Source organism: Phaseolus vulgaris, chromosome 7 (genome assembly GCF_051622355.1).
Source record: "Phaseolus vulgaris cultivar YP4 chromosome 7, ASM5162235v1, whole genome shotgun sequence".
Taxonomy (NCBI): Eukaryota; Viridiplantae; Streptophyta; class Magnoliopsida; order Fabales; family Fabaceae; genus Phaseolus; species Phaseolus vulgaris.
Window position 1 is genome coordinate 7,075,409 of NC_143504.1, and position 12,057 is coordinate 7,087,465.

Consider the following 12,057-nt stretch of genomic DNA (forward strand, 5'->3'; position numbering starts at 1 on the left):
GACACAATAAGATTTGCACACTTTCAACACGTGCAAGTCAACTGTATAAAATATTGAGTATCTGGGAAAAAAATTAAGTAGAATTCTTCGAGGATATTTTTTAGAAAACAATAATCTAAGAATCTGAAATATATAAATAAATATTTATAACTATAAAATCTAAATTAAAACCTTATCATATGACTTAATAATAAAAATCTTAATCGACCTACAAAAATTTCGCAAATTGCTTCAATATATTTGTGTAAACTACTCAGACTTGAATAAAATAAATAAATTAAAAGTTTCTTATCGTGATTGATTGATTTCATTTTTTTATACTTTGTTCATATTATTAACAATTATAGTTTTGTGAATAAAAAAGTGGCTTGCTGACGTGTGAATTCTATTTTGACTATACTTTTGTATTGCAACAAATTTTTATGCAACTAGGTTAAATGGATTCCCTTAATTATTATATTAATGTGAGAGAGATCAACCAATATTGATGACTAAATTTTAAAGAAAAACAGATAATAAAGGATATTTAGAGTAAAAATGAACTTACTCTGTTTAAAAATCTAATCGGGTAGAAATGTTCCTTAACTCTTCAACTACAGCGTGGTATAGATGAAGTTTGGGAGAGAAAAATAAGAGAGAGGGAAATAAAAGAATAGAGAGAGAAAGAAGAAAAATCAAAGAAAAAGGTTACCGTGGGAAGAATGTTTTTGTTGGTTTTGAAAAAAAAAAGACAAGCTGTTACACAAAATAAAATGATTTTATTTATAAATTTATACATAAACTAATTTGTAATTTTTTTTTCTTATAATATATTAATTCTTTTATATTTTATCTTATATTTTTCTTAATTCTTAAAAACACTAATTTTTATATTTTTCATTTCTGTATGTGAGTAGAAAACAAAATATGTGGATTCAATAAAAATAAAAAAACATCTTTATTATATAGAACAAGAATTTGTTTTCCTGCTCATCTCCATGTAATAATTTCTCATTCTAAATTTCCCCTTCATATGATTGGACCCATAATTTATGATTAAATTTAATTAATAAGTTATTTGTGGGGTGCTGAATTACTTAACCTAAATGTCCATATCGCTAATGAGTGGTTGATCCATTAATTAAAAAGGAATTTATATTGAATGATATTCAGATATTCAATTATATTTCTCAATCATCTCTTTCTTTTCATTATTTCTTTCTTTTTTTCTTGATTTTGTCTTGAGTACGTAATACAAGTCAAATAATGATTTATCGTTCTGTGGCAACTCGCAAGCAAACATTATCCATCACCAAACACAAATTAATGTTTTATTGGATTCCTTGAATGAATCAGTTGCACATTGACCTTACATATTATACTGTTTATTATTATTTACTTGGTCTCTGTTTTGTGGATTAGTAAATTAGAAAAATGATTCTGCAGCTACAAGTGGGAAATTTACAATGATTTTTCTTTGGTATCTGTGTGTGAGTGTCCATGTGAGAAAGGGTTCACTAGTAAATGCACTGATCAGAGAACGCACAAGAGATTAAGCACCACAATTATTGTTGCTAAAGTTAATTAATTAAGACCTATCACAGCCCACTTTAACTTGAACACATTTAAAAATTTAATAAAGTCAATATTGAAACTAATGAGATGGTATAATGTATTGTTAATTATTAAGATGATGAGATTTCATAGCATATCATAATGTATAGATGTACTGTAGAATACTCGGGTACTTAAAACTATCTGATATCTTTGCATTTTGATAAATTACAGACAACCTCAAACAATATACAAGATTAACAACATTAATAACAAATATTTTATAATAAAAACTGTCAAATTATGATTAAAAGAAAATTGAGCTTCATTTGAGATTTAATCATTCATACAGTTAAAATGACCAATATAACTATTATAACTAAGAAAACACCCTATTAAAAAGTAATGTAATCCTAATCTTTAACAAACATCATTTTCTAGAATTGAAAACTGATTTCACATCGAAATATAATCATAGACATCTATTGAAAATCTCAAAACTGAGAAGTTGAGAATTCAAAGACCGAAAATCAAGAAATCGAAGATAAAATATTGACACATATAAAAAAATTTGATTTTGTAAAAAAAATATATATACTATCTTTTAAATATACAAGGTATGAACAAAATAATACAAGATTTTAAAAAGGGTAATATCTGAAATGTTTAGATGAATTCTAATAATATTATTTTTATGAATTTGAGATAAGAATATCGATATTTTCGATAAAAATAAAAATAAAAGTTGAAAAATCAACCCTTCTACTTTTAATGAACACGATACCGATAAATGTTTTCTTTTGTATAATTTTAAAAATAATAATAAATAAATATTTTCAATATATAAATGACTGCAATTATATATATAAATACATAATTTTATTATAAAAAATAATTTATATAGTGAATAATTGAAATTATATCATTTTTAATTATGACAGTTTTATCAATTAAACTAAAAAAATCAATAAGTAAAGATAAAAAAATATAATGCCCTACCAGCCAGAGATAAATGTTTGTCTAGTTATAAAAGACAGAGTGTGAAGTATATTTTAAAATATAAAGTTAACTAATAAACCAAACCACCTTAAAATAAGATAATGGTTAATTAATAAGGGAAGTGGAGTTGATAAATCTGACATCACCTTCTGCACTTCACTTCTCATTACTCATTCATGTCACTCTTCCATTACAAACCCTAATTAATTTCTCAGGAATCATGATCTCTTATTTAGTGACTCTAATAGGTATTTGGTGCAATATGCAGTGTTATTTAAAAATTAAAAACAGTGTTGGTTCTTTTTATAATATATAATTCTTAATATCACATGCACATTAAACATTTTTAGATTAAAGTATGTTAAACTAAAACCACAGAAATATTATATTGACAAAAAAAAAGCATTACTGGTAATGCTATTATTAAGAAATTAAATTAAAATCAACTTATTATTATCAACTAAATTCATTATTTTCTTTAATTATAATAAATACAACTGTTGAATCTTATAAATTTACTATTAATGTCATTAGTTAATTAGAATTTATTTAAATGCACCTTTGAGATAATTTCGTAAAAAATATAGATATTATGTAATAATTTATTATTAGATAATACTAAGGCATGTATAAGCATGTTTTGACCCAACTTAAATATATTGCTGAGATTGAATTATGTAGAAATTTTTTAACTCATTTAATTAGAATTATATTAGTTTGGGATTTTTAAATCCAAATAATCTTATTTGTAAAACGTAACTTTCATTTAAAGATAAATTTTAAATTTTAAATGAATAAATAATATAGATTATATAAATAGAGTATAATTTTTTGTTTATTTATAATTTCCTTTTTGTAAAATTTATTTTCTTAACTTTTTTTATAAGTTTAAAGAATAGATAAGACTTTAAACACTAATCCAAGATGTTGTGATTGGTTTTATTTTCTTTTGGACAATATTTGTGAGAGATGTTGTTGATATATGATTTCTAACCTCTCATAATTTATAATGCAATATTTTTTAAATACAATATATTAAGTTATATTATTTTTTTAATTATTTAAATATTTTTTATTTTCTTAAAATAATATAAGACCTGTTACTAAAAAAATTAAATAAAATAATAATATTAATTAATTAATTAAAAATTAAAAAAACACCTTAATGAAGAGATAAAAAAAATTGTCTTATATGTATCCTTATTATCAATACTTTAAATAAATGAAAAAGAAAACTTGATCAATTAATTATATATATATATATATATATATAAAATTTGGTGTGTGTGAAAAGGATAATGGAATTTTAACAAAAAATAAATTAAAGAAAAGGAAAAGATATATATTTTTATTTATTTATAGTTATATTATTTAATTATTTTAGTTATATATTTTTTTAATTTATCCTGTTGTATCCTACTCATATTTATTTATTTATATTTATATTATTTAATTGATCAACATTTACACATTAATTCATTTGTTGATTTATATATATTATTTAATCTATACATATTCACACATTTCATATTTTTAATTAATTTATATATATGTTATTTAATATACATTTACAGTCACACATTTATTTTTTTATTAATTTATATTTATATTTATATTATTTATTTTATTTTAATTCTTAAAATTATATATACTTATTAAAATATGTTTAACTTCATCTTAATTATTTCATTATTTTATAATTATATATTCTTAGTAGATTGTCATAATCTTATTTGTTTTATTTAATTATTATCATTATGTGGTGGGATATTTTAAACTCATTATTTTATTATTTTATATGTTACTTAACTAATTTAATTTAATATTTTTTAATTTAATTGAAGATTTGATGAGATATTCACGTATATACTTACATACAGACACACATATGCACACGCACATTGATACACATATATACACATAAATTATCATAAACACACATACACACAACACCTCCACACACACAATTTAATACCTTATGATTATTCTAATATAATATGATTATGTGCACTTATAAGCATATTCCAATATACTTTGATTCTTAATTCAATTCTATTTTGAGATGTGATTATTTTTTACTAAATATTGACAAAAATAAGATAAGAGATAATACAATTTACAATTTTTACATTATATTTTATGTTTTTATTGTTAATGTGTATTTGGTTATTATTAAAAGAGAAATAAAGAGTTTTATTTATCTATAATCCATTCGATCATACATATTTATTAATGGATTAATATAAACGATAGGAGAAAAAAAAAGTAACCACTATTTATCATTCTAACATAATTAAGACTTTCTTTTTAAAAACAAATGTTGAAGTTGGCAAACCCATTCATTTGGTTATTGAAAAAATTATTGTGATGATAGCAAATAAACTGTAGAAATGGTTTGAAAAAATTCACGCTTCTATAGTTGATGCTTTTGTTTTTATATATAAAAGAGGCAAAATATGAAAGTTAGAACAAATATAGTGAAAATTATATAGATAACACATTTACAATTTTTTTATAAAAGTCTTCATTAAAAGAAAATAAAAAGATATGTAAATATCTGAAGTAATTTTATAGTGACTAGTGGGAAATAAATGAATTTTATTATGATTTACAAAATAATATAAAATGATCTCATCTTCAATAATATTTATACATTTAAATCTCTAAAACTAAATTTCCAATTATAATATCATTAAATATTTATTTATTAATAATCTTATTACTCTTTCAATTTTTCATTCTATCATATGTATTTGCTATATTGAAAAAAAGAACAATGAATATTAAAATTAATAAATAGGTACATTGGTTAAGTAACCTAAAATAATTAAATAATATAAATTTGAAACATCCAACTAATTAACGATAATTAATAAATAAATAAATAAAATAAGATTATGGACATCATATAACTATAAAATAACCAATTAAATAAATAAAGTGAGGTTAGAGATACTTTAATAAGTAAATGTAATTTTTTTTCTTCTAAAAATAACATAAAAAAACTGATTAATAAGAGATAAATGCATAATTAAAGATAATTAAATGATATAAAAAACTAATATATAACTAAAATTAATATAAATAAATAAATAAATAAATTGAATCGGACTGTAACTGAAAATCAATAATATAAATATAAATACGTAAAGATAATCAACGTGTAATTGAAAATATATAAATCAAATAATATAAATATATAAATAAAGAGAAACAGAAAATAAATTAAATAATACAAATAAAAATAAATAAATAAAATTCATTATATTATTGAGATAAATGAAATAATATAAATATAATTAAATAAAAAATAAGACTAGAAACATTTCACTGAACAATCATAATTATAAACTAAATAAAATAATAAATAATAAATGTCTCTTTCTCCTAATTATTATAATTGATATATATATATATATATATATATTTTCATTTAGTTTAAAGTGTTGATAATGATGAAATAAGAGATTTTTGTAAATCTCTTCCTTATCTGTTATTCTAAGAGATAAGGTCACTTTATCAGCTTTTTTTCTAATTAATTATTTTTCTTTTTTAGTAATAGGTTTTATATTAATTTAAGAAAATAGTTACATATTTAAATAATTCAAAAAATAATATAATTTTAATATATTATATTTAAAAATATTATATTATAATTTTTAAAATATTACAATATTTTGAAGTAATTTTCTTCAAACTCTGATAGACTTCTTCTTCAAACTGTTAGAATTCTGTAAATGTAAAATGGAGAATTTTACTAATAAAGTGCGCCCACATATAGGTACATATATAACTTTTAACCAGTACATTATTCAATAAAACCACATTAAAAAAAGTTTAATATTTTTTATCATATAACTATTGTTTGTATCTATATTTTAAATATTATTTTCAGTTTTTTAATACTTTAGAAATATTACAAATATTTTATAAATAGGTTATAAGTTTTTTAATTAAAAAAATAAACTAATACTAGTTCAATTAAATTTAATTGGTTTTGGCTGTAAAGTACAACAAGTTTAATCGATTTCAAAGTCCTACAGACTTATATATAATAGTTTATTAGTCAAACCATCACTCTCTAAACAACAAAATGAAAGCATCCTCTCCAATTTGTGGATAAAATGGAGGGAAAATAGTATTGTTTTTTTTATTAATATTAATCTGTGTTGAAAGAATTGCAACCACTATTGGCATAGGACCAGATATGAACATGGTAGCAAGAAAAATTGTAGGTTTCAATAGGGCAGATTTTAAGAAGTATCACTAAAAGCTCACCACCCATCTTCTGATTGAGAAAGAAAATACAATCTCTTTCATGACACAAACAAACAAGTATCAATGCTGTTATCACCACACAATACACTGCTCAATTTGTTTTCAATATCTTTCTTACCAATCGTAGACAAGTTTTCTTTTGCTTTCAATTCCTATAAATATGATAAAATTTTATTGCATCCTTCTATTTCATACCATGTGGTACTTCATCCATCTTAATTTATTTGATATTTTGAAAAAAAAATCTTCACATGAATTTTTTTATTATATTCCCAATCATTTATTGTGGAAAAAAATCATTACAAAATCTAATTAAGAATATAAAAGAAAATGAATGTACTGAATTTTTCATAATAACTTTTATAAAATTAAAAATAGAAATTATATTTTTAACTCTCATGTCAAAACCTTAAATACAAAACAAGATGGGATAGAAAGAGCAGTTAATAAGTTTCCAACAGTGAAAGTTATAGTTCAAGAACTACATCATTATTTTTTGTGTATCAGAGCTTTGAAAATCTTGCAAATGAATAAAAAGAGAAAAGACAGGGACAGGTGCAAGTGACCTTCTTTTGGTAGTTGGTGCCACAACAAGAATTTTTTTCTCCTCTTAATTTCATTTTATTGAATTATTAATTGACACTTTGTCGCAACTTGCAAGTGGAAGGGAGTTGTAAAATTTTTCACATGGAATCACAAACTCTATGCATTCTCCTGAAGCTTACCCATCATCATCATCATCTATTCTAGGCTGTCCATAAACTTCTCTTCACAAAGTTCCATTCTTTACCGCAAACTCTTTAGCACTCTGAGAAGAAAATGTCAGAATCTGAGGAAGAAAATACAGACTATGTTACAAGGTCAAAGCCTGCAGAGGAAGCTGGCTGCACCATGGACTTCGATCTGGACTTAGAAACTTCATGGCCTTTGGATCACATGGCCTTTGTCTCCAATCCCATGTCACCTTTTCTGTTCTCCTCCTCCACCTCTGACCAGCCTTACTCTCCTCTGTGGGCTTTCTCTGATGGAGAAGACCTCAAGCTTCCAGCTTCTGCCTTCTCTGATTGCCACAAGATCTTCCCTTGTATGGTTTCAGATTGCTTTTCTCTGGACTTCAGTTTTGGAATTTGCTTCCTTCTTTTGGACCTACTGATACCCTTTGGAATGTAACTTATATAGATGCAGCTGAATTTGGTTTTATTGATTTACAAATGTAATATGGGATGGAATTAGTTTCTGTAATGTATGTTATTTTGCTGTTAAGAGTTTCCCTTTGCCCATTTTTAGCTTGAAGTTTATGTGAATTGGAAAAAAGAATACATTTTCTTTTTAGTAGCCAATTACTGTGGTTGAAGCCCTTTTTGATTGCGTAGGAACTTGGTTATTAGGCACAGGTAATATATGGATGGAATTTATGGGATTGGATTGAAGTTGATTTTTTTTTATGTACCTATTCTAAACGCAACAGTTGAAATTTCATGGTTCGACATGGTTGTACTCCTTTGAGTTTAGTTTGTTCAAGCAAGCTAATGTTTGCAGGCTGGAGTTTTGTCTGTAACATGCTTCCTTTGGATTTTACCTTTGCCCCTGTAGGCTACATTTTTTTATACGATTCTTGGAGTATTTCTAAGGTTTGGAGGTTTTAGATATAGTGTGATGTTGAGCTCAAAGGTGTTATTAGTACCACCATAAGTGTTTTCATAGTCTATTACTCCTCCTGTGTCCTTTGATGCTAAGCATGTATTTTCTTGTTTCTTCAGGGATCTGCATTTATTCTAACTGAAGCAACTGTTTTCAGGTGATTCAAATTCAATAGCTGAAAAGCCAGAGGAGAATGATGACAACAAGAAGCCTTTGCCACCACTTGCGCCTATGCCACCAGTGGAAAATGTGGGTGGATATTGTGTAATCAAGGAAAGGATGACACAAGCGCTTCGATACTTCAAAGAGTTGACTGAATTGAATGTTTTGGCTCAAGTTTGGGCACCTGTGAGGAATGGTAATCGGTATGTGCTTACAACTTCAGGTCAACCATTTGTTCTTGATCCACATAGTAATGGACTCCATCAGTATCGAACGGTCTCTCTGATGTACATGTTTGATGTGGACGGGGAGAATGATGGAAGTTTGGGACTCCCTGGTCGGGTTTTTCAGCAGAAGTTACCAGAATGGACTCCCAATGTTCTGTATTATTCTAGTAAAGAATATCCACGCCGAGATCATGCTCAACATTACAATGTTCGTGGATCTTTGGCTTTGCCCGTGTTTGAGCCTGCATTGCAGTCATGTGTTGGTGTGCTGGAGTTGATAATGACTTCACAGAAGATTAACTATGCTCCCGAGGTTGATAAAATCTGCAAAGCCCTTGAGGTTGGGTTTCTTCTAACTTGGCTAATTATGCCCATGTTTTCTGGTTTGCTCATGTTTCACAAATATCATGTGATGATTACATAACAAGTGTAATAACCATGGAATTATCTGCCTTCTGTTTCCTTGCAGACAGTAAATTTGAGGAGTTCGGAAATTTTGGACCATCCATACACTCAGGTGATTTAACCATCATTCATGATGAATCCCCATCTATTATATAGCTGTTGTTCTTTATCTTAACCCTTTATTCCCACAGATATAACTTGGCAATGCTTTTAAACCAGATATGTAATGAAGGCCGTCAGAATGCTTTATCAGAGATCTTGGAGATATTGACAGTGGTGTGTGAAACTCATAATTTACCTCTGGCCCAAACATGGATTCCCTGTAAGCATCGGATTGTCTTGGCCCAAGGTGGTGGTGTGAAGAAAAGTTGTTCAAGTTTTGATGGTAGCTGCATGGGGAAAGTTTGCATGTCTACAACTGACATAGCATTCTATATTATAGATGCTCATTTATGGGGTTTCCGTGAGGCCTGTCTTGAGCATCACTTGCAACAAAGTCAAGGGGTTGCTGGGAGAGCTTTTTTGTCCCAGAGCATGTGCTTCTGTTCAAACATTACTCAATTCTGCAAAACTGATTACCCCTTAGTTCATTATGCTCTCATGTTTGGATTAACAAGCTGTTTTGCAATATGTTTACGAAGCTCTCATACAGGAACTGATGATTATGTATTAGAGTTTTTTCTGCCTCCTAGGGTCACAGACTTTCATGAACAAAAGGCTTTGTTGGCGTCCATATTGGCAACAATGAAACAGCATTTCCAGAGTCTTAAGGTTGCTTCTGGTGTTGAACTTGAGGATGGTTCAATTGAAATTATTGAAGCAACAATTGAAAGAATTCACACGAGGCATGAATCCATTCCAATTGCCCCATCTTTTAGATCACCACCTAGACCTGATACTTCACCAAATATGGAGGAGGAAGTTCCACGTGATCCATCAGAACAACAACACATATTGATGTACTGTAATGGTACCAATCATGGAGCGAATCTCAGAGATAAAGCAGGTGGAAATATTGATCATATGACTACTTTAGAGACTAAAAACTCAAAGAAACCCTTAGAGAGGAAACGTGGAAAAACTGAGAAATCAATCAGTCTTGAAGTCTTGCAACGATACTTTGCTGGGAGTCTAAAAGATGCTGCAAAGAGCCTTGGTGGTATGTTCACACCCTGAAATATATTGATAAGCAAACTTTTTGTTTGTTATCTTCATGAATATACATCTAGCAGGAACCATACATTTATCTAAGAATAATATTTATATTTGTCTCTAAAAACAAATTTTTGCTGTACTACCATGAATTTTATCTCTATGAACCTGCTGGTATCTGGAAATTTTAATTATCAAAGAATGTCTCTGTACAGTTTGCCCTACCACTATGAAGCGCATCTGTAGGCAGCATGGGATATCACGTTGGCCATCTCGAAAGATCAACAAGGTTAACCGTTCCCTGTCCAAGCTCAAGCGTGTTATTGAATCTGTTCAGGGTGCTGAAGGAGCATTTGGTTTGAATTCTCTCAGCACAAGTCCACTTCCCATTGCTGTTGGGTCGCTTCCAGAACCCTCTACTCCAAACAAGTTCAGCCAGCAAGTCTCAATGGGGATTAGACCATCAGAGCCTCAGATGAAAGTGAATGAATTGAATGCCTCCAAAGAATTAGAAACAAACAGACAAGCAGGAATGGAGGATCAATTGATAGGAGGAAGGATAAGAAATTTTGAGAGAGTTAGTAATGATAAAGGAGGTTCTACTCAAGAGGTTGGGAGAGAACCGAAAAGGACTAGAACTGGTAGTGGCTCAAGTGAGGATAGCACAAATCCTACTTCTCACAGTTCGTGGCATGACAGTCCCCCAAATGAAAGTTCACCTGTAAAAGATATATTCATTACTTCCAACCATGATCAATGTGCTGTCCTAAGGAGATCATCACCAGGGTCAACACTGCAGCCAGCCACTGATACACCAAACCACCCTACTTCTTACCCTATGCCTGAATTTGTGTCTGCAGAACTTCAAGAGCCATTTGGGGGGATGCTACTAGAGGATGCTGGTAGTTCTAAAGACTTAAGAAATTTGTGTCCTTCAGTAGCTGAGGCCATTTTGGAGGATCTGGTTCCTGAAGCTTGTGGGACTAATCCTCCAGCCTTGGATTTGTCTCCCAAGCAAAGCATGGGTACTCCTAATAAAGTAGTGACACCTTTTGCAGCTACAAAAGAAATGAAGACTGTGACTATCAAGGCAACATACAGGGAAGATATCATAAGATTCCGGGTCTCATTGGCATGTGGCATTGTGGAACTTAAAGAAGAAGTTGCCAAAAGATTGAAACTAGAGGTGGGTACATTTGATATCAAGTACCTTGATGATGATCATGAATGGGTTTTGATAGCCTGTGATGCAGACCTGCAGGAGTGCATGGATGTCTCAAGATCATCAGGAAGCAACATAATCAGGGTTTTGGTGCATGACATAACGTCCAATCTTGGAAGCTCATGTGAGAGCTCGGGGGAGTGAGAAAGGGTGTGTATATAATTATGTAGGCTCTTTGTGGTGCTTAGGATAACAGGGAAACAGAATAGTTTTTTATTATGATCTTCACACAAATTGTAAGAAATTTCAGATCAGATAAAAGGAGTTCAATCTTTGGTGTTACTAAAAAAGTAAGTTACTGATTTCATCATGAGGAAAAACGAGGATTTTTGTGTGATGCATATGTGGTCAGCATTTGAATAAAATCATGCTGGCATTCAAATTTATGATTGTTGGGTTTATATATTGGATGAAGAGAAATCTATTTTTGTTGCAAAA

General features: G+C 28.3%; 1 protein-coding gene across 3 annotated transcripts; it reads left to right on the top strand.

Annotated features, from left to right (window-relative positions):
* Window positions 1-7,369: 7,369 nt before the first annotated feature.
* LOC137827676 (protein NLP6) lies at window positions 7,370-12,057 on the top strand. Of its 3 annotated transcripts, XM_068633922.1 has the most exons (6): window positions 7,374-7,894; window positions 8,609-9,180; window positions 9,310-9,357; window positions 9,465-10,404; window positions 10,613-11,583; window positions 11,651-12,057. In XM_068633922.1, exons 1-6 carry the CDS (start codon window positions 7,630-7,632, stop codon window positions 11,696-11,698), a joined length of 2,844 nt encoding a protein of 947 aa, XP_068490023.1. In that variant the 5' UTR covers window positions 7,374-7,629; the 3' UTR covers window positions 11,699-12,057. The 3 variants fall into 3 exon arrangements, with proteins under 3 accessions (XP_068490022.1, XP_068490023.1, XP_090160565.1); XM_068633921.1 differs by having other exon boundaries at window positions 7,370-7,894; window positions 10,613-12,057; XM_090304439.1 differs by lacking the exon at window positions 7,374-7,894 and having other exon boundaries at window positions 9,089-9,180; window positions 9,437-10,404; window positions 10,613-12,057.

What these genes read in the sequence shown, in the direction of transcription:
- LOC137827676 (XM_068633921.1), top strand. Translation starts at nt 7,630, where the DNA reads ATGTCAGAATCTGAGGAAGAAAATACAGACTATGTTACAAGGTCAAAG. An exon ending in TTGCCACAAGATCTTCCCTT is followed by an intron (nt 7,895 to 8,608) that starts GTATGGTTTCAG and finishes AACTGTTTTCAG; the next exon opens with GTGATTCAAATTCAATAGCT. An exon ending in AAATCTGCAAAGCCCTTGAG is followed by an intron (nt 9,181 to 9,309) that starts GTTGGGTTTCTT and finishes GTTTCCTTGCAG; the next exon opens with ACAGTAAATTTGAGGAGTTC.